General features: G+C 39.2%; 1 protein-coding gene across 2 annotated transcripts in view; it reads left to right on the forward strand.

Moving 5' to 3' along the window:
- LOC127412947 (glycine receptor subunit alphaZ1) overlaps positions 1 to 19,157 on the forward strand; it is an 87,719-nt gene extending 68,562 nt beyond the window's left edge. For both annotated transcript variants that reach the window (XM_051649679.1, XM_051649680.1), the window contains 2 exons: positions 25 to 171; positions 18,231 to 19,157. In XM_051649679.1, coding sequence (XP_051505639.1) covers positions 25 to 171; positions 18,231 to 18,518 — 435 coding nt within the window. In that variant the 3' untranslated portion in view covers positions 18,519 to 19,157. The remainder of the gene's footprint in view (positions 1 to 24; positions 172 to 18,230) is intronic.
- Positions 19,158 to 24,162: the final 5,005 nt, after the last annotated feature.

Genomic DNA, 24,162 nt, shown 5'->3' on the forward strand with positions numbered 1-24,162 from the left:
CCTTTTGATTTTGCCTTCTTACAGGTCTCCTATGTGAAAGCCATTGACATTTGGATGGCTGTGTGCCTACTCTTTGTCTTCTCTGCCCTGCTGGAGTATGCTGCTGTCAACTTCATCGCACGCCAACACAAGGAACTGCTGCGCTTCCAAAGGAGGAGAAGACATCTTAAGGTGAACCGAAGCCCATCACAGTCCAACCATCCACAAGTGCAGCAAACACAGGGGCAAATTCACTATAAAGTTCGCCACTTTTGCATGCATAATTTCAGCGCAAACACAAAGTCTTTTTAACTAACCACCACAATCCAGTTGAACCAGACACTAAATGCGCTAGATTAGCATTATGTAGTATTTCAATTAAGTAATTGTTTTTCTTTTTAGCGCAAACATCCTTTTCATGCAAATAAGGCTTATTATATATTGCGCCTTATAAACAAAACTTATATTTGTCTTGTGCTTTTCACCTTACGCCATTATTGCCAATGGAAAGCAGGCGATAAACATTTGTAAAAACAAATATGTGTAAATTTTCTATTGATCTTGGCAGCAGTAATTCATCAAATAATGATTGAATGACAGTGACGAGCATCATAACCAGGCATATAGACCCATGCTGTAGTTGAGCGTATTTTCAGCATTTTAAAGAACCATTTAAGATGTCTGGATCACAGTGGTGGAGCGATGCTGTACAATCCCGGTAAAGTATTTCAGGTTGCAGTAGTCTGCTGCATCCTCCACAAGCTAGCACTCAGAACAGACCTGCAAGATCAGGAAATTGTGCTGTGCAGATTGCATTCAGCACAGATTTTATGGCAAAGATTACACCAGTGCCCGTTTTGCTTAATTGCTGCAAGTGAATTTGGTGGACTAAAACAAGGCAGACAGTTTTTGCAAGTAGTCACAATTTGTACTTAGTGATTCCCCTCACAATGTTTCCATTCCATTATTCCAATATTCCATTGTGCTAAATATTCACTTTAAATATTCAAACAGTCAATGTTCTCATGTTTGCACACAGAGTACAAAATACACCTTAAGTTAATATTTCATCAGGACACCAAGTAGCAGCATGTGGGAGAAAATGGCATGGTGCCACATTCTATAAGCAAATCCCTGGATTTTGTAAAATTGGCTTTTTGCTATGCTTTATTGCTGATCTTGTAGAATGTGCATTTTAGAATGTACACTCTAAAAAAAGAAAAAGAAAAAATATATCAAAACCTACATTTCAAAACAATGCAATATAATATATGTAATAGTGAATTGGTGCTTTGATCTTCTCTCCTGACATCACCATACTGACACTGAAACCAAAATAATTTGAGTGAATTTGAAGCGTGAATGCTCTATAAATGCATACAGTAGTGTGGTTTGGCATGGTGAGATCTTTCAAGTGGTTCAAAATAAATCCTGAATCCCACTGTTGTAATCCTCACTTCGCCTCTGGGCTGTATGTAATAGGTACAGTGAGATTAGTCTCTGGTTCCCTCAGCCCTGTCCAGGTAAATCCACAGAAACAGACTACACAGTCCTTGCTAATAGCAGTCCACCATTCAGCCACCAAGGGCAAATACCACAAACCACAGACTGTTTGGTATGAATGTCCCAGACTCCCATGCAATACGTGACCAACAAAGAGATTCCAGGGGACACCACTTGAACATGGTAAATGATAACAGATAGACCGATAATCGGTTTGACCGATATTTTTTAACAATATTCACACTTTTCTACTTAATCGGTTATAGATTCTTTAACATTGAGTCTACCGATAGATTATGTGTCTAATAAAATATCACCCAACACCAGCATTGCACCACTGTGTAGGAAACATAGGTATTCACTCGTAAAGGAACATAAATATTTAATATATTATTTGCCTAAATCCAGTCAGCCTTTTTATTTTTAATGTAAATGATGCATTGTCAAGAAGCGTAGCATTTTAAGCGTAACAGTTCGACATAGCTGAAAAATAAAGATGAAAAATAAATTTGTGGGTGTTTACATTTCAAAAATGTTTCATAAATATAATGACAATAATAATAATAATAATTGATTATTATTATTGTTTTTTATTGTTTTAGTGTAATGATTATTTCATTATTATTGTGTCAAAAAGAAGAAATTATACAATCATTTAAAATCTGTTCTGCATATCGGTTATCGGACACGTAAATCTAAAACTAATTGTTAATGGTATTGGTCATAAAAGAACAGTATTGGTTGATCTCTATAGTGTGTGTATATGGCGTGTTCTCCATTTCAGGAGATGTAGCCCAGCAATGGGTCTGCTGCATTATCATTATCACTTCCAGTTTAATGAAGCTCCCTGGCCACAGTGATCCACGGCTGGGGTGCAGCCCTCCATTCTGCCTCACAGGGGCCATCACTCAGTGCCTGCTCTCTGCACTGCACCCCAGAGCTGTCATCTCCCTGCACTACACAATAAAACAACTCCCCAGTATTACCACAGTAGCTTATTGACCTCCTCCTCATTCCTGCAAGAGGCAGCAGGTGTCTGGGTGTAGAATGAGGATTCCACCTGCTGGACAGCACTGAGATCTGTGTTCAGCAGTGATGGGACTGACCCCAGAGGAGGACTGTTTAAACATTGTGGAGACAGCTGTCCTGAAAAGACTAAATAAGTGAGATATTCATTAATGTGGAAAAAGGGAATGTTCATAAATAGATAAATCGTGAAACTGATAAAAAATTAAGTATTTTATGAAGTCAGAGTCGTGGCCCAAATAATAATAATAATTATATATGAATACACACTGATGAGTCAAAACATTATGACTACCTGACAAATATGCTGTTGGTCCTCCGTGTGCCGCCAAAACAGTACAGACCCGCCGAGGCATGGACTCTGTGGTATCTGACACCAAGACATTAGCAGCAGATCCTTCAAGTCCTGTAAGTTGCGAGGTGGAGCGGCCATTGATCGGACTTGTTGGTCCAGCATATCCCACAGATGCTCAATCAGATTGAGATCTGGGGAATTTGGAGGCCAGGGCAGCACCTTGAACTCTTCATCATGTTCCTCAAACCATTCCAGAACAATGTGTGCAGTGTGGCAGGGCACATTATCCTGCTAAAAGAGGCCACTGCCATCAGGGAATACCATTGCCATGAAGGGGTGTACCTGGTCTGAAAAGATGTTTAGGTAGGTAGCATGTGTCAAATTGATGTCCACATGAATGGCCGGACCCAGGGTTTCCCAGCAGAACATTGCCCAGAGCATCACACTCCCTCCACCGGCTTGTTGTCGTCCCACAGTGCATCCAGGTGCCATCACTTCCCCAGGTAAACAGTGCACATGTTCACGGCCATCCATGTGATGTAAAAGAAAACAGAACTCATCGGACCAGGTGACCTTCTTCCACTGCTCCAAGGTCCAGTTCTGACGCACGCGTGCCCATTGTAGGCACTTTCGATGGTGGACAGGTCATCATGGGCTTTCTGACCGGTCTGCGGATGCACAGCCCCATATGCAGCAGGGTACGATGCACCGTGTGTTGTGATATATTCCTCCTGTAACCATAATTAAAACTTTCTGTGACTTGTGCCACAGTAGACCTTCTGTCAGTTCGGACCAGATGGGACAGCCTTTGTTGCCCTCACGAATCGGTAAGTCTTGGGCGCCCAACACCCTGTCGACGGTTTGTGGTTTGTCCCTCCTCAGACCACTGTTGGTAGGTACTCACCACTGCTGACCAGGAGCACCCCATAAGCCTTGCAGTTTCAGAGATGCTCTGACCCAGTCGTCTGGCCATAACAATTTGGCCCTTGTCAAAGCCACTCAGGACTTTACTCCTTTCCATTTCTCCTGCATTCAACACATTGACTACGAGAACTGATTGTTTGCTTACCATCTAATCTACCCAGACCTTGGCATGTGGCCTTGTTAGGAGATGATCAACATTATTCGCTTCACCTTTGAGTGGTCATAATGTTTTGGCTCATCGGTGTGTGTATAATATATATATATATATATATATATATATATATATATATATATATATATATATATATATATATATATATATATATATATACACACACAAACTGGTGGCCAAAAGTTTGGAATAATGTACAGATTTTGCTCTAATGGAAAGAAATTGGTAATTTTATTCATCAATGTGGCATTCAACTGATCACACTACTTCAAAGAGTTCTCATTAAAAAATCCTCCACGTGCAGCAATGACAGCTTTGCAGATCCTTGGCATTCTAGCTGTCAGTTTGTCCAGATACTCAGGTGACATTTCACCCCACGCTTCCTGTAGCACTTGCCATAGATGTGGCTGTCTTGTCGGGCACTTCTCACGCACCTTACAGTCTAGCTGATCCCACAAATGCTCAATGTGGTTAAGATCCATAACACTCTTTTCCAATTATCTGTTGTCCAAATGTCTGTGTTTCTTTGTCCACTCTAACCTTTTCTTTTTGTTTTTCTGTCTCAAAAGTGGCTTTTTCTTTGCAGTTCTTCCCATAAGGCCTGCACCCCTGAGTCTTCTTTGTACTGTTGTACATGAAACTGGTGTTGAGCGGGTAGAATTCAATGATGCTGTCAGCTGAGGACATGTGAGGCGTCTATTTCTCAAATGAGAGACTCTGATGTACTTATCCTCTTGTTTAGTTGTATCTGGGCCTTCCACATCTCTTTCTCTCCTTGTTAGAGCCAGCTGTCCTTTGTCTTTGAAGACTGTAGTGTACACCTTTGTATGAAATCTTCAGTTTTTTGGCAATTTCAAGCACTGTATAGCCTTCATTCCTCAAAACAATGATTGACTGACGAGTTTTTAGAGAAAGCTGTTTCTTTTTTGCCATTTTTTACCTAATATTGACCTTAAGACATGCCAGTCTATTGCATACTGTGGCAACTCAAAATCAAACACAAAGACAATGTTAAGCTTCATTTAAACGAACCAAATAGCTTTCAGCTGTGTTTGATATAATGGCAAGTGATTTTCTAGTACCAAATTAGCAATTTAGCATGATTACTCAAGGATAAGTTGTTGGAGTGATGGCTGCTGGAAATGAGGCCTGTCTAGATTTGATCAAAAATGAATTTTCAAATAGTGAAGGTGCAGTTTTTTATATCAGTAATGTCCTGGCTATACTTTGTGATAAGTTGAATGCCTCTTTGGTATATATATATATATATATATATATAAAAGAATAAATATATTAAAATTATTAAAATATATGTTTTATGAGTATGTTTTAGAACTTTTTTATAACAAATGTATATGTTTTACAGTGGCAAGAAAAGTATGGAATTACTTGCATTTACATTTGAAGTCAGAAGTTTACATACACTTAGGTTGAAGTCATTAAAACTAATTTTTTAACTAAAATTCCACTGATTTCATATTAGCAAACTGTAGTTTTGGCAAGTCTTTTAGGACATCTACTCTGTGCATGACATGAGTAATTTTTCCAACAATTGTTTACAGACAGATTGTTTCACTTTTAATTGACTATATCACAATTCCAGTGGGTCTTTAAGCAGCTTGGAAAATTCCATAAAATGATGTTAAGCCTTTAGACATTTAGCCAATTAGCTTCTGATAGGAGGTGTACTGAATTGGAGGTGTACCTGTCGATGTATTTTAAGGCCTTCCTTCAAACTCAACCTCTTGGCTTGACATCATGGGAAAATCAAAAGAAATCAGCCAAGACCTCAGAAAAGAATTTGTGGACCTCCACAAGTCTGGTTCATCCTTGGGAGCAATTTCCAAACGTCTGAAGGTACCACATTCATCTGTACAAACAAGAGTACGCAAGTATAAGCACCATGGGACCATGCAGCCATCATACTGCTCAGGAAGGAGATGCATTCTGTCTCCTAGAGATGAACATAGTTTGGTGCAAAAAGTGCAAATCAGTCCCAGAACAACAGCAAAGGACCTTGTGAAGATGCTGGAGGAAACAGTTAGACAAGTATCTATATCCACAGTAAATCGAGTCCTATATCGACATAACCTGAAAGGCTGCTTAGCAAGGAAGAAGCCACTGCTCCAAAACCACCATAAAAAAGCTAGACTACAGTTTGCAAGTGCACATGGAGACAAAGAGCTTACTTTTTGGAGAAAAGTCCTCTGGTCTAATGAAACAAAAATTGAACTGTTTGGCCATAATGATCATCGTTATGGAGGGAAAATGTGGGGGTGCTTTGCTATAAGAAAGAGAGTGGTGCACTTCATGAAATAGATAATATCATGAGGAAAATTGTATGGATATATTGAAGCAACATCTCCAGACATCAGCCAGGAATTTAAAGCTCGGTCACAAATGGCTCTTCCAAATGGACAATGACCCCAAGCATACCTCCAAAGTTGTGGCAAAATGGCTTAAGGACAACAAAGTCAAGGTATTGGAGTGGCCACCACAAAGCCCTGACCTCAATCTGATAGAAGATGTGTGGGCAGAACTGAAAAAGCTTGTGCGAGCAAGGAGGATTACAAACCTGACTTAGTTACACAAGTTCTATCTGGAGGAATGGGCCAAAATTCCAGCAACTTATTGTGAGAAGCTTGTGGAAGGCTACCCAAAATGTTTGACCCAAGTTAAACAATTTAAAGGCAATGCTACCAAATACTAAAAAAGTGGATGTAAACTTCTGACCCACTGGGAATGTGATGAAAGAAATAAAAGCTTCTCTCTACTATTATTCTGGCATTTCACATTCTTAAAATAAAGTAGTGATCTTAACTGACCTAAGACAGGGAATGTTTCTACGATTATATGTCAGGAATTGTGAAAAACTGTGTTTAAATGTATTTGGCTAAGGTGTATGTAAACTTCTGACTTTAACTGTATGTATAAATATGTCTTAAAATCTGGTTTGATCTTCATCTAAGTTACAATAATGAACAAGCACAATCTGTTTAAACTAATAACACACAAATTATTGTATCGTTCTTGTACTTACTGAATAAATCATTCAAACACCCTGAACCCTTAGACTAATTACATTAAAAGCTAATTAGAGTCGGAAGCTGGCAAACCTGGCATCCAATTAATGAAATGAGATTGGAGGTGTGGGTTAGAGCTACTCTGGCTTATAAAAATCACTCAAACATTTTGAGTTTGCTAATCACAAGAAGCATCTGCTGACTTAGACCATGCCTGGCAAAAAAGAGATCTCAGAAGACTTACGATCAAGAATTGTTGCTTTGCATAAAGTTGGAAAGGGTTACAAAGTTATCTCGAAGAGCTTAGATATTCATCTATCCACAGTTAGACAAATTGTCTATAAATGGAGACAATTTTAGTACTGTGGATACTCTCACTAGAAGTGGCTGTCCAACCAAGAGCATCATGATTTGGGGCTGCTTCAGGGCCTGGATCACTTACCATCATCGAGGGAAAAATGAATTCCCAAGTTTATCAAGATATCCTACAGGAAAATGTCAGGGTAACTGTGTGCCAGCTGAAGCTCAGTAGAAGCTAGGTGATGCAGCAGGACATTAATCCTAAACACTGAATAAATCAACCACAGAATGGCATCAAAAAAAGAAAATCCACCTTTTGGAGTGACCCAGTCAGAGCCCAGACCTTAATCCAATAGAGATGCTGTGGAATGACCTCAGGAAAGTCATTCACACCTGACATCCTAAGAATAGGCTGAGCTGAAGCAGTTCTGTAAGGAAGAATGGTCAAAAATTCCTTCTGAATGTTGTGCAGGTCTAATCCGCAGCTACCGTTAATGCTTGGTTGAGGTTGACCAGTTATTAAACCCAAAGGTTCACATACTTTTTCTGCAGCGCCATGAAGGTTTAATGGGATGTGTAAAATAAATAAAAGATTATAATTGTTTGTGTGTTGGTAGCTTAAGCACATTTTTTGTCTATACTTGTGACTTTGTTGAATATGAGATCATATTTTATGACCAATTAATGCAGAAAACCAGCTAATTCTAAAGGATTCACATGCTTTTTCTTGACACTGTATATTTATGTTTTATAAATATTATAAATAGTTAAAATACAATTATACAAATTAAAAATAAATTAAAAATAATTACAGTTTTTAAGTCAAGACCCATCAAGACCCATCTTCTATTGGTCAGCCAAACTCATGCCATTGGTTGAGCCGATGCTGCTGTGTCAGGCTGGTTGGGATGCTCACAGAAGGATGTTTTGATATCAGCATACAAATGGCTTACTTAAAGTTGACTTTGGCAAATGGCATATTAAACTTGGATGTGAAAGTATTTTTAAAAACTTTTTAAGAAGTTTTAAGATTTGTAAAAGACTAACAAATAAGCCTGTTTACATAAACAGACTCTAATTTAGCTCTCATTCTTTAATGTGATCTACTTTAATGGCATTTTGACGAATACCAAGATTATATACTGGAAGCAGTCCAGCGTATCGTCACACAAAGTGGATAAAACAGACAACAACTGACTACCAGAGTGCCTCCCCCTATGCCGGACTCTATACCATGGCAGAGTTTTATTAATAACGTGAAAAAGTACGACCTCTGGACTGCAGATGTCTTTGCTTTGCCTAACAATTACAAGAGCGTATTAGTGAGAAGCAGATTGATGGAGAGTAATCACCTCGTTAGGGCTGATTGTGATGCAGGGGGGATCGCTCACAGGGAATTGTCCCCTCTATCTGCTCTCAGCTCTAAGCTGTGCAGCTGCCGTCTATAAGCAAGGAAGATACGAGGGGGATTATCTATGTAAATAAGCATGGGAAGATAAGTAAGCCACTGTCGCACTGCTCTGGCTGCCTGTCTTTAGCCCTTAGGTTGGGTGAACTCGAACGAGGTGATAAAGGCGCAGAATGAGGCTGATTTTGGGTTGTGTGTTTTTTGGATTGGTGCAACTAGAATTATAGTGGAGTGCACTTTGCTGGAGTGCTTATTAGAGGCAGAGGTGTTGAGTGGACTTGTCACTGGACTGAAGTGTGATGCAAAATATACTGCAGTCTTGTGTGGAGTGTAATCAGTTTGTTGTCTTGTTGTGTGCTTTGCCTATATAGGCGTTGCTCATTAGATGTGCTTGCTGTTGTATACAGAGGTCAGAGATGGTGAAACAGCGCCATTATCGACTATCAGTCATTGAGGCTCTATGGCATTTGGGGAATACCAATATGGCCGCTCAAACACTTCCTGTGGCTTCATCTTCTGCTGGCTGTTTACCATTGCATCAGCAATCCAGTTCTTTATATGTCAGTGATTGGATATGATTCCGGCTATTGAAGAAACCTTAAAGGCATAATATGGTTGTATGTTATTTGTTGAGTCCTCATATAAATTCACAGTATTTATGAGGTCACAGATGTTTATTTGAGAAAATATCACATTATGTAAGCATATATTCATCCAAGATTCATAACCATTGGAGACATCTACATAATGCCTGAATCCTTATTTTTATGCTGCTCATAATATATTCATTCCAAGTCACCCAAAGTTGATAAAAGAACAGACATTATGTAAATGTAATACAATGTAATGGTATTCACAGCAAGGCTATAGAGATATATGTTATACACTATTATCGTCTCAATGTGTATAATAATGGTGACTTTTTACATGTTTTCATGCTGTATGGGGTAAGTTGTGTGCAATGGAACCTGCCATTATACAGTCTGTTATAAGCTTTTCAGCAAAATGTAAACAGTAAAACAACAATGAAACACAAAATAATTAATAGCAAGAAATAGCAAAAGTGTAAAAGGTACTATCAAACCATTGTTTTAAAACACACGTGACAACTTTCCCCAGTTAAAATGTCCTAACCTGACATTTACGAAAAATAACCTTTTCCTGAGAACACAGTTAAACCTTTTAGTTCAAATCTATTTTGTTATATAGTTGACCCTTGCCTGAACGTATGCAATTGTGGATTTATTGTGTTCAATGTTTACCCAACAGCTATAGAAAAAACATGATGCTCAAATGTTAGTTTGGAGGATGTAATTTACAGAACATATTCTATTTTAAGAGTGTTTTGAACTAGGTGTTTGAAACCAAAAATACAAAACAACTGCTAGAGAAAACACATGTGTAATTGGATTTTGTCTCAAATCCTTATAGTTACTGAGATATAGCCCTTCCCATACAGTATATGACAACTACCCCCAGTCTCCCCTATATAAAATTATCTGATCACATTACCAAGAATCCAATGCAAAACATTTTGAATATGTAAGATAAAAGCATAAAGTGGCAGCGACTTTACAGGCCATTTCAATTTCTTTCATTTATCACATCATCCCAATAGAAGACAGAAATGCATCAATCACATCTAAGCGCTTTGATTGATGAAGGAGCTAAGAGGTCCTGTATATTGCGTTGGACGCCACACCCCTGCTTTGCAAATGCTGGCGTGAGCTGCATGCTGATGCCCGCCGATATTGCATTCGGCCATAAAACTCGAGGACGCTGGGTTCTGTTCTGCTTATTGTGTTTTCTCTCTCTGCTAACAGTCGGACTGGGAACGCGGCTGGCACGTCTAATGCTGTAATGGCAGAGTTTTAATTAGGTAGGGAGGGTAATGAATCTGGCAGGGCCAAGCTGGAGGGAGAGTGACGCAGGACGCGGCGGTGCTGCAGCCCTGCTCCTTTTTACAACTCCATGTCACGTCTCGGTGCCACTACATTAATCATATGGCAGCTGAAATAAAGCCGAGCATACGTAATACTTAGAAATGGTGAGCTGGAGCAACTGAAGGACAAGGAAAGGTCGTTGCAATCTAGCATCAAAGACAGCATCGTATACAAAACAGAGGGGCAGTGAAATAACATCACCCTTCACACACACACACACACACACACACACATACATCCTAGCGCGATCTTCCATTTACCCCTGCACGCATTAACAGTTATAAATGGGATGGCTGAAAGACAAGGACAGAAGGAGGACAAAGTGTCTAAAAATGGAGTCCTGCTAAGAAAATGGCTGATCTTTCGCTAAAAGCAAGCCGACTCCTTCCCGAGCACTATTATTTCTCCAGTGTTAAATGTTTGCACCTGCAAATTAAAAACTTGCTTTACCAAGATAATGATCCTATTTTGCTTCCCTGGTTCATGTTTAAACAGGAATAATCAATGTGAAATATTCTCTATCCAAGCTCAAATGTAATTAAGCATGCCAGTTATTTGGTACTATTTTCATTAACGTGTTAAATCAAGTTCATCTGCTGAATTTAAAATACGAACATGTGGGTGAGGGGAGCGAGGCAACGTCGTTCTATTAACTCGCCTGAAATTTTGTGACCTTTGACTCTACCTGTGCTGCCCAGCAGTCATATGTCAATATTTAATTCCCATGAACACATGTAATCCACATCATGCTGTGCCACAAAGAAGATATGGGCAACAGATCAACCCAACAGGATTGAAAGAATCAATAAAAGTGCATTAAAGGCCAGGGTCTTTGCATTGTTTAAAGTGGACTGTGTGAATAATTTGTTTCTGACACTTGATCGACAATTAAAGGGTTGGTCAACCTATTTACTTTTGTCTTCTGTGGACCACGAGGGGAAATCTTCAAAACAAGTGTTGAATCTTCTCTATTTTTCATACAATGAAAATGATCAGGGACTGAGGCTGTCAGTCCCCAACATTCTGCCTAACATTTTCTTTTGCGTTCCACAGAAGAAAGAAAGTCATACGGCTCTGGAACAACATAATTGTGAGCTGTGATTGGTAGGACAAGAGGCTGTATGTAGGCCATTTAAGCTGTACTGTTATTTAGTAAGGCAACATGATTGTGAGTTTGAGTTGCTTTTAAACAACAGGGGCCAGCTGCATCATGCATAAGCTACAGTTTAGACTAGTTATAGCATAAACGGGCACTAAGTTACAATTTATGCACTGGTACATTTTTGAGCATTGCACCATTAAACTGAAACATATGCATAACCCTATATATATATATATATATATATATATATATATATATGAAGTAATAAATTACGGACCAGGAGTAACAGTTAGGATAAAAAGCAAACTGATCACATTAATCACATTTTTTGTGCGACAGACTTCAATCCTTTATACATACGATGTTGACATTTACCCTCGTTTACATTTATGATAAAGAACATTATGTAAAAAACGAACTTCTTTGAGGCTCTTCTGCATGAAACTGCTCTTTCTACATTTACATTTTACATTTATTAATTTCATTTAGCATATGCTTTTATCCCAAGCAACTTTCAAAATGAGGAACGATACAACATAAGCGATTCATCTGAAGAAGGCATTAATACAAAAAATGCAGCATTACAAAGATTAAGTTGGGAAGGTTGTTCCACCATCAAGGTACAGTGAAGCCGAAAGTCTGGGAAAGTGATTTGGTGCCTCTTTATATTGGTACCACAAGGCACTGCTCATTTGCAGACCACAGCCTTCTGGTGGGAACTTAGCTTTGCATGAATGATTTTTGGTAAGCTGGCACAGACCCAGTGACTGTTCTCTATGCCAGCATCAGAGCCTTGAACTTGATCCTTGCAGCAACTGGCAGCCAGTGTAGAGAGACAAGGAGGGGTGTAACATGTGCTCTCTTGTGTTCAGTGAAGACCAGTCATGCTGCTGAACAGACTGAACAAAGAGTTGTGTGGCATGATCAGAGAGGAAGGGTCTTATCTTCCTAATGTAGTGCATATCTACATGATTGTGCTGTTTTTGAGATGTGGTCGGTGAAATTGAGTTGGTAGTATCCTTAGGTTTCTGTTCCTTTTGGATAGTGTTAATGTGGATGAACCCTGCTGAACAGTGATGTTTGTGCTCAACAGCAGTGTTGGTTGGAAAGACGAGGAGCTCTGTCTTTCCTGTGTGCCTAAAGTTTAACACAAACAAAATATATAGGATATTCTAATTAATAAATGTCAATTTTTCCAGTCTGTTGTATTAATATTTATTTATTGCCCCTAATTAATTAAGATACTTTCCCTGAATATTGTTATTTACATATTGGTATACACTGTTTATTATTTGTACTTATTATTTGGACATACGGGTATAAAAGGAGCTGGTATGCAACCACTCATTCAGATTTTCTCTTCGGAGCCGAACGGTCATGCTCATTGAGCTGAATTCTACTGTTCATTCACCTCTGCTGGATCTGACGGCGCATTTCAGCGGCTTCTCCCTCCTCTGCACTGGTGCACTGCAAAGAACGCCCCTGGGCGCTTCGGCAGAAAACAAGAGAGTATATTTTCTGAAAGAGCTTTTTTCCTCTAAAAGAGTATATATTTCTCTAAAAGAGCGGCACACACGGAACGTCTTTTTAAAGACGCGTCTTTTTAAAGGTGCCTTTCCGATTGTGTGTTATTCCTGGTTGCGGTCGTTATCTCTCAACTTCGGATGGTCATGATCGCTGTCTTTCATGTCTGGGCGCGACCCACATGGAGGCAGCGTTTGTGGATGGTTCATGTTCTCATTGCGAGAACATGACCATGGCAACTTTGCAGTCCACCCCAGCGGCTCCCCGCCTCGGTCCTTCTACCTACTGGTATGAGGCCAGCGTGGCTAGCACTGGGGGCGATTTGGGGACCCCAATGGGATCGTCTCCGCCGGGTATCCCCCCGCAGACCTCCCATTCCCCAGCACGCTTGTCTGCCCCAATCGGGCTTCCGGATGAGTTCGCTGGCTCGTCTCACGGCGAGTCTGGCTTCTTGTTCGGAGCCCGCGAAGATGATGAGCTCTCGAGCGCAGCATCGGAGAACGGGCTTGTCCAGTCGGATGCAGAAGCCTCAGCTGGGCTTCCCCCCTCGGGGATGATTGCCCAGTCACAGGCCGATACCAAAATGACGGACATGCTTTCCCGGGCAGCCGCGATTGGTTCCTGGGCTCGAAAGTGCCCGAAAGTGCACGAGGAGCTGACGAAATCGTGGGAGGCATCTTTTATTGCCCGGCCCCGATTCCGCAGTTCCCTCGCTCTCACTACCCTCGATGGCGGGGCGGCCAGGGGCTATACAGCAATTCCCCCTGGTGGATAAGGCGCTCGCGGTGCACCTATGCCCGCAGAGCGCCACCACCTGGCGCGGACGCCCTAAGCTCCCATCCAAGCCCTGTAGGCTCATGTCGTCCCTGACGGCTAAAGCCTACAGCGCTGCTGGACAAGCCATCATGGCTCTCCTGCAGGTCCACCAAGCCAAGGCATTGAAAGAACTGCACGAGGGTAGTTCCACCCCAGATTTGATCGCTCTCCGATCAAAGCGACGAAGGAGCGCCACCTTTGGCTCAACCTGGTCGAGATGGGTGAGGCCGACAAGACACGGTTTGTTGCTGCCCCCATTTCCCAGGCTGGCCTATTCGACGACACCGCCAAGGACTTTGCCCAGCAGTTCTCGGCGGTGAAGCAGCAGATGGAGGCAATCCAGCACATCCTGCCCCGGCGCGGCTCAAGATCCTGCACCCCGTCTGCTTGTCGCCAAGTACGTCCCCCTGCGGTGACTGCACCAGCTCTGCCGCAGCCTGGCCCCGGCATGGAGCCCACCGCAGGAAGGCTCCTGGGGCATATGGCATCCTCGGTGGCCACGAGGCATATGAGGCCGCTTCAGCACTGGCTCCAGACTCGAGTCCCAAGATGGGCATGGTGCCACAGGACACATCGCGTGGTCATCACGGCAGTCTGTCACTGTCTTTTCAGCCCTTGGACCAACCTCTCGTTTCTACGGGCAGGTGTTCCTCTAGAACTGGTCTCCAGGCATGTCGTGGTCATGACAGACACCTCCAAAACGGGCTGGGGTGCTGTTTGCAATGGGCAACAGGCAATTTTAAAAATTAATGAGACCCCAAAAGACGTTAGGAAGTTGCAGTAGAAGAGAACAAGGCATTTTTGCAGCATGGTTTCAATAAATGCTTTTATTGCATTGGGCATGAAGTTTTGAGTTCTGAAAATTACAGTATGTTTTTATAGTAGAAAGACCTCTTATATGTCAAAATATCAAGGAAAATGTGATTCCTCATGACATGACCCCTTTAAGAACTGCTGGGGCAACCAAATTAAGCACTGACTTAAGGCCTGTTCACACCAAACCCGTTTTTCCGGTATGAATGTTCGTTCCGAATGAGCTTTTGTACGGTAACAACGGATTCTGATGCCGCTATACATACCGGGTCATACAAATCGTCTTCTGACAACCCGAAGGTTTTTTTACGGAGAGTGTTTCCGATATTTTTTGTTCTTCGGACTGCGATGAAAACTGACTGACCAATGAGATGAGATTTTTTCAGTCACTGCAACTGCTCAATCCAGCGTGTTTGTGGCACTAATCAACTGGCAAACACTGGCATTGGACGTGCAGCTGATGCACACCCGAAAAGTATATACTTAAAAATAAATAGCTGCAGTTCATGAACCCTTTGTACTGCAGACAAAAACTCATTCTGTTTTTGAAAGTCTGCTTATGATGTTTTGTCTTAATGTGCATTATTTAATATGTATATCACTGTGTCTGTTATATTCTCATGGCATTACAAATAGCAGCAAGGTGTAGTTTGGACTAAGCTCATATCCCATAAAAAGATTTGTTACATGCAATGTTTTAGACAAATGAATAGCAGAACCACACTGCTATTTTTATTACAAGGATATTATATCAAAGTATTGTAATAATGTAAATAAAGAAAAGGCAGTGAGCCAATATTTATTTTATATTCTTTTTAATATACAATGCATCCGGAAAGTATTCACAGCTCTTCAATTTTTCCACATTTTGTTATGTTACAGCCTTATTCCAAAATGGATTAAATTCATTATTTTCCTCAAAATTCTACAAACAATACCCCATAATGACAACGTGAAAGAAGTTTGTTTGAAATCTTTGCAAATTTATTAAAAATAAAAAATGAAAAAAATCACATGTACATAAGTATTCACAGCCTTTGCCATGACACTCAAAATTGAGCTCAGGTGCATCCTGTTTCCACTGATCATCCTTGAGATGTTTCTACAACTTGATTGGAGTCCACCTGTGGTAAATTCAGTTGATTGGACACGATTTGGAAAGGCACACACCTGTCTATATAAGGTCCCACAGTTAACAGTGCATATCAGAGCACAAACCAAGCCATGAAGACCAAGAAATTGTCTGTAGACCTCCGAGACAGGATTGTATCGAGGCACAGATCTGGGGAAGGGTACAGAAAAATTTCTGCAGCATTGAAGGTCCCAATGAGCACAGTGGCCTCCATCATCCGTAAATGGAAGAAGTTTGGAACCACCAGGACTCTTCCTAGAGCTGGCTGCCTGGCCAAACTGAGCGATCGGGGGAGAAGGGCCTTAGTCAGGGAGGTCACTCTGACAGAGCTCCAGCATTTCTCTGTGGAGAGAGGAGAACCTTCCAGAAGAACAACCATCTCTGCAGCACTCCACCAATCAGGCCTGTATGGTAGAGTGGCCAGACGGAAGCCACTGCTAAGTAAAAGGCACATGACAGCCCGCCTGGTGTTTGCCAAAAGGCACCTGAAGGACTCCCAGACCGTGAGAAACAAAGATTGAACTCTTTGGCCTGAACGGCAAGCGTCATGTCTGGAGGAAACCAGGCACCACTCATCACCTGGCCAATACCATCCCTACAGTGAAGCATGGTGGTGGCAGCATCATGCTGTGGGGATGTTTTTCAGCGGCAGGAACTGGGAGACTAGTCAGGATTGAGGGAAAGATGAATGCAGCAATGTACAGAGATATCCTTGATGAAAACCTGCTCCAGAGCACTCTGGACCTCAGACTGGAGTGAAGGTTCATCTTCCAACAGGACAATGACCCTAAGCACACAGCCAAGATAACAAAGGAGTGGCTCCGGGACAACTCAGTGAATATCCTTGAGTGGCCCAGCCAGAGCCCAGACTTGAACCCGATTGAACATCTCTGGAGAGATCTGAAAATGGCTGTGCACCGATGCTCCCCATCTAACCTGATGGAGCTTGAGAGGTCCTGCAAAGAAGAATGGGAGAAACTGCCCAAAAACAGGTGTGCCAAGCTTGTAGCATCATACTCAAAAAGACTTGAGGCTGTAATTGGTGCCAAAGGTGCTTCAACAAAGTATTAAGCAAAGGCTGTGAATACTTGTGTACATGTAATTATTTATTTTTTTAATAAATTTGCAAAGATTTCAAACAAACTTCTTTCACGTTGTCATTATGGGGTATTGTTTGTAGAATTTTGAGGAAAATAATTAATTTAATCCATTTTGGAATAAGGCTGTAACATAACAAAAAGTGGAAAAGTGAAGCGCTGTGAATACATTCCGGATGCACTGTATGCATACTGTAATTCTCAATGTTCATAATTCCACATGTATTTATATCACTGTGCCTTGTGTTATATTATCCTGGAATGATAAAAAGAGAAGTTGGGTTGGGTTTGGAAGATACTCATAGACATATATGTGCAAATATAAATAGGACATATTTACGCAACAGTGCTCTTTACTCTTCTCACTCGCATTAAAAAACACAAATTATATACTCCTCAAAATGCATCAACACCGTGGAAAGAACTTAATGAAAGTTATGTTGAATTAGGTAAATAAATGCTTTTTATTAATATATTAATCTCTAACAGCTGAAGGTGAAGGGAGGAAACTGGTATACATGTTTGTAGAAAAGCAAACAGAGCCATCTACTGTACAGGAGTGAAATAGTTTTTCATTTCATGTTTTAATGGACGCTGTGTGAATAGACCTTCCGTCAGAGGTTCATCTCGCAAAACTGGTGTGAACAGGCCTTTAGAAACTAACTAGTAGATGCTTAGTTTGAACTTAACGTCCCAACTTAAGTGAGACCTTATGCACTGCTGGTTTAACCCTACCCACATCTACAGTATAAACAAAAAGTTAATATCAAGTAACTAGACACAAAATGGCCAGCTGTTTTGTTCGTAATTGTTCAGCTAGCAAACATGGACATGCAGAGTGATACAAACAGACAGTCAGACAGACCTACAGTATATAATGCGATTGTAGCTTGACTTCGTCCAGCATGTTCATTGGACTACAACTGGCCTTGGTGATGCACATTTATTTAACCTACCGTATTTGTCATCCTTCCTTCAAATATTTAATTAAGCAGTGTGCCATGTACACTTGGAAAGACAGATTAAGCATGAAGATTGATTACGCAAAAACCCACTGTAGCTTGATTATAACTGAAGCATCCCAGTGCTGCAATTCAAAATATCAGCACTCTTAATTGTCCAGTAAAATTAGAGGACCAAAACTAACAGTTGTATAATTGTACTGTATTGCAGGAGGATGAAGCAGGAGATGGCCGTTTCAGCTTTGCCGCATATGGCATGGGTCCGGCGTGCCTGCAGGCCAAAGACGGCATGGCCATCAAGGGAAACAACAACAACGCACCCACCTCCACTAACCCCCCTGAGAAAACCGTGGAGGAAATGCGCAAACTCTTCATCGGCCGCGCCAAACGGATCGACACAGTGTCGCGTGTGGCCTTTCCGCTGGTCTTCCTCATTTTTAACATTTTCTACTGGATCACTTACAAGATCATTCGCATCGAAGATGTTCACAAGCAGTAAAGAGATGAAAAGGGGAGTCATTTCTAAGTATAACTACTTCCATGCCCCTCCCCATAACTTCCTGCGCCAGCCTCTCTCTTTCAGTGCAGTGCTCACTTGCTTTTGGTGATGATGAGCCCATGGCAGAGGTATTTATTCTTCTTTTTTATTTTTGTCTCATTCTCTTCTCTCTTGTCCTTCTGAATAATCCGGACCTGTGCAATAGCAATGCAGTAAAATGCATGATATATGAATGTGGCAATATATTTACAAAAAAAAAAAAAAAATGACTTAAGTAAATATTAAACTTTTACAAAACATGTCTAAGAACTTCTAAACTGATGACTGGGAATCCAAGAGGAGATGCTTTTGTAAAACTCTTTTTCGCAACTTAAAGACATACTGCATTGCGAGAATATGAAGAAACATTATCGCTGTGTAATATATAATATATTTAAATTATAATACTTCCATGAGAAAGTCTTTAAAAAGCATTTTTCGAGGTTTTGAGGCAGTTTGGGACTTTCATGAATATACAGTGAAAATGTTGCAGGTCCTATAGATGGAGATTTGCTTTGAAATGTGTATTACATGCACTTGTCAAACTATTCTGGGGTCTCATGATGTTTAATTCTGATATCAATTACTAATGAAATCTTGATGAGTGCTAGTCAAAAAAATAAATAAATAAATAATAATAATAATATATATATATATATATATATATATATATATATATATATATATATATATATATATATATACATTATTTAAGCTGTGCTCAATGTGTTCCTCTATCTGTGCTCATTTGCAGATACTTATTTTTTGTTTAAACATCAGATTATGTTCACCGTCACATGTGCCAAACATTATGTTACTGTAATACATCTTACTTTCAGGTTGACCAAAAAAAGAGACATCACATTTGCATTTTTTGTTGTTTTGTTTTATTTATTCATTCATTCAGGTGTTCACATTTTTTCTAGGGACTCTGTATTTAAATATTGAAAACTGAAGTAACCCTGCTGAGGGCTGGGTGGGGGAAAAAATAAAAATAAATAAATAAATATATTCTTTTTAGTGTTTTTTCTCTCTCTCTCTCTCTCTCTCTCTCTCTCTATCTCTCTCTCTCTTTCAACGCATTTTTTTGTTTTGGCATTTTTGTCACATCTCAGAATGCATCAGAAATGGACACGGAAAGAAAGTGCAATGGGATCTTTCATAAATCATAACATATTTTATACATATTCTTAACAGCTGAAAGTGTTATTTTTATAAGCTTGGTTACTTATCAGTACAGCCAGTGCCATGATACAACTACGTAGACCTATATTTCAAACCAAATGTATATTACTGATTTTTCAAACTATATGTATAAATACATAGTATATTGTGCCGCAGAATAAATAAGTGCACAAAGGTTTCATTTATGAAATTCAGAATGCATCTTCATCTGGCTTCTCTATGCAATGATCATATATGCAATTATCTTAAGTTTTTATTATGTCAAATATGGGCCCAAAAAGATGCTTTTTATTCTTACATACAGTCATCCTCACTTGCACACTGAAACAAAAAACATCTGAAAATAGTATTTAAACATGGAACAGCTTTTTTGAGGTACAGATGATATAGATGTCATTTTCACTTTTGTATTGTTTGGTTGGCTGCTAATTTAAAGAAATCCACCATTATAAAGAAAATAAAAGTATTTGCATGGTGCCCAGGATGAAAGAGGTTTTCTGTAGGATATGCAAGCTTTTGTCATGTGTAACATTTTTTATTTTTTACTGTTTTTAAAACCAAAGAGCAATTCTTTTAATCTATTGTCAATGCCTTTCAGGTTTTCAAACAGTTTATGTCAGTTTCACATTTATAAGAAATGTGATTTTCTTGTGTCTCCATTTCCTGTTTCATCCTGATGCATTTGACCATGACATGTTCATTTGTTAAACCTGTAACATTTGTAATTATTATGGTTTTCTCATTTTTATTGAAGAAAACATCATATGATAACTTCATACTCAGCATCCAATTAGATATTTTATGACCCTTACCCAGAATGATAGTGACCACCAAGAAATAAGAAAAACAATCTAGATCAAATTAATGGTATTATCACATTTTGGTGCAAGTAATTCTATTAGATATTTTCAAATGTTAACTGATTACTGATGCCTATAATTCTTTGGACATTTTGTTTCTTTAACATTTATTTAAATGACCAAGCATCTTGTTAAATTTGAAGGGCTATTTTTGATTATCAAGATCAAATCTTCTCCCCCAAATAAATCGGCTTGCGATACAGTTTTGACATATATGTTCTGAAATCTGTTTTCTGTCTCAGCAATGGAGATATGGAGCTTACATATTAGAGTTCTATTTAGGATGCATCAAAATGACACAGAAGCTGAATTTTGAGGAGGAAGACATTGTGATGTGAAACAATCTACATGCTTTACCTCCAACAGCAGCACAATGTAGCAAGAATGCATTTCAACATATCTTTTGAATCATCGCACATCTGTAACATTCCAGACAATTTAAATCATGATTATTTTACATTGTCACTTAACTCATCTTTGAGACTGATAGAGGCGTGTGATGTATAATATACATCAGTGTACAATGTGGAAGGTGATAATGTTGCTTTTGACGTGCTCATTCTTGATGCAGACTCTGAAATGGGACGATTCAAATATGTATTCAAAAACACATTTAAAGAAGATTTGTAGAAATATTGTTCGGCTTAATGTTGCTGTTAAAGACAAATTTCTTTAGCGACAAAACACTGCTTAGGCTACAATGCTGCTGGACTGTCCTGTGTAAATGAAAGCAGTCACGCCCTGGGCCCTCCAACACACACAACAAGCTAAATGAAATTTAAAAGACAAGAACATCTAAGATTAAAACTGGCTTGGGAATACAAATACAATGTGATGTGAAATATGTGCTATATGCAACAAGGATTTGTTCTTTGGCTTAATATAATCATACAAATATCAGTTTAATGTCCAGATTATTACAGTCATTCTGAATTAAGGCATAATATTGTTTTTGTCTTTTTCATTAATTTATCTGTTTATCCTCTTGTTATTTTGAATAATGCCACCTTGTATTTTATTGCAACTGCTCAAGAAATGGAGTGACAAATGGAGTGACAATGGGCATGGCGATCAGATGTAACGTATGTATGCAAAACTGTGGGTAAAGTTTTAATTTTGCACAAGTTGGTATGGCCTTAATTTATGTGTTTATTTGCTTATATTGTGTACTGGCACAAAGTGCATCTGTTCATTTGCTTATTGTCATAATCGGAGTGCACTTCCAAGCGGTGAAAAAACAGCAAATCCTTATTTTTATGTTCACATAACTAAAACATGGAATTTTGCATGAATAGGATTAAAATGGCATATTTTTGGCTTGTACAGAAATGTCAGCTATTTGAAGAAAAAAAAAAAGGAATGTACGATTTCTGCTATACCTGTATATAACAGTATTTATTGAAATATGTCATAATGCTAAATCTAATTCTACTATTAAAGGTTTTCTGAACTAAAATATCTGAACTGTTTGTGAGAATTGTGAAGTTTGTGAGAGCCGGCTGACTATTGCTATCTTTCGTCCTAAGAATACACTATTCTGTCTATTAATTTATTCAAAAACACATTAAAGATGTAATTCATACATGTAATGACTTGAATATACCTCTTTTCAATTTCTGAATTAAACTTAATTTTGATATTTATGGGCCAAAATGATTGAGCTCATTTGCACAGACATATTTTCATTTATCGTTGTAACGTCACAAACCATTTAAGAATAAACCGATCAGCACAGGTACAATTTTTTGACCATTACCCAGATTTTGCATTGCATGTAAACACCTTTACCTGCATTCTTTCCAGCTTATGCAATGTGTGTTTTGACATCAAAACACACATTTGACGTCGCAACAGTACCTGCCCACATTTCCAGCCGTCTGGGGTTCCAGAAGTATTATTCCCATAGACTTTTCATAAAATCCTTCATAAAAGAGTTGTAAGTCATAATCCAAACCAACCAGCTCCAAGGTGAATCACATCACAAACTTTGTTTAGAGGCAAAAAAATATTTTAAAATTGGACAAAAAGACAAGGGTGCAAGAATATGTACTTACCGTCTTTCATGAGGGCATGGACTACAATCCCATGAAGCATTGCGAATGATACAATTGAATAAAAACAATGGGAATATATAAAACTATTGATTTTAGGATGTTGATTATGATTATAGAAACAGTATACAGTATGTTACGTTTATTGCAAAATATTCCGATTTGTACAAATAGATCATTAGTTTAAGGGTGAAGAGACACCGACTCGATTACGTCATTCATAGTTGGAGTGGGCGGACACTCTGAGGCACATTTCGCTGGCTTTGTTGACTGCAGCTCTCTGATTGGGGAAACTTTCTCTAATGGTCCATGGGTATTGTAGTTGTTCACCCGGAATTCAGCTATCAAACATGGTTTTTAAACAATGAAGTTGAAATAAGGCAGACTGATGCTTCAGTGGATGCATATACCATCGATCAACAACCTCGGAGCTCATGGTAGGTTTGTCTTTAAAGGTTTACAAGTTATCATTGAAAACCAATTTGTCTATGGAAAAAATGAATGGGATTTTTACTTCTGGAACCAGACTGTTGCACTCTATTAACATAACATTATGAATGACGTAATCAGAGTAAAACTAATGGAAAAATAATACAACTTTTGATTTAAATTAGTAAATTATATGAATAAATCAATATTTTTAATTTATTGTATTCAGATATTTACAAATATATAAGTAGTTTGTAGAATGTAGGGAGACCGGCTCGATTTCATTATTTGCAGGGCATCATGGAAGTGGGTGGTCACTGCTGGACTTTTTATCCACAATTCTGTGATCGGTGGATTCTTTCCCTCAGGATCATGGATGTTGTAGTTCTCCACTAGGAATCTCGCAATCGAAACACTATTTTTAAGAAATGAATAACTAGGACTGATGGCTTCAGTAGATGTACAGCTCAAGGTAACTATATACATTTACAAGCTATTGTTAATTCCTTATATTGTTAATAAGGAAAATATTTATGGGATTTTTTACTTTCGAAACCAGACTGTTGCATTCTATAACTCCATGATTTCAAGTTTTATGTAAACAGTTTCCTTGCATCTTCACATTTTTTGGATAAGCTGTTTTTGTTTTTTTGCATATTTGGGCACACATAACCAAACTCTATTTTTGTGTTGTTGGCTGAACCCAACAAGCACTTACCATTTTCTAAATTTAAAAGTCATAGTCAAATATTGACTCCTTTTTAATATACTTACCTTGCAGCATTTGTTTGTTTACTTATGAGGTTTATATACTCCAACCAAATTTGAGATGAAAGACAATTAAGTGGATTCAGGCACTGGAACCTACATTTTGTAAAAAAAAAAAAATAAAAAAAAAAAATTCCAAGAGGCCCAGTATGGCTGCATTTGAAAACATCCATACTCTGAGTCTTATGGCCATCCTAGCTAAGACTTTTAAATTATGCAAGGGGATTACGAACCACAAAAGGCTCAATCAATTTCTCCGCTTGCTTGAGTAGCATGGAAGACCCCACACCCCTCTCCCAACTCCAGACCTCC

Source organism: Myxocyprinus asiaticus, chromosome 22, assembly GCF_019703515.2.
Source record: "Myxocyprinus asiaticus isolate MX2 ecotype Aquarium Trade chromosome 22, UBuf_Myxa_2, whole genome shotgun sequence".
Classification (NCBI taxonomy): Eukaryota; Metazoa; Chordata; class Actinopteri; order Cypriniformes; family Catostomidae; genus Myxocyprinus; species Myxocyprinus asiaticus.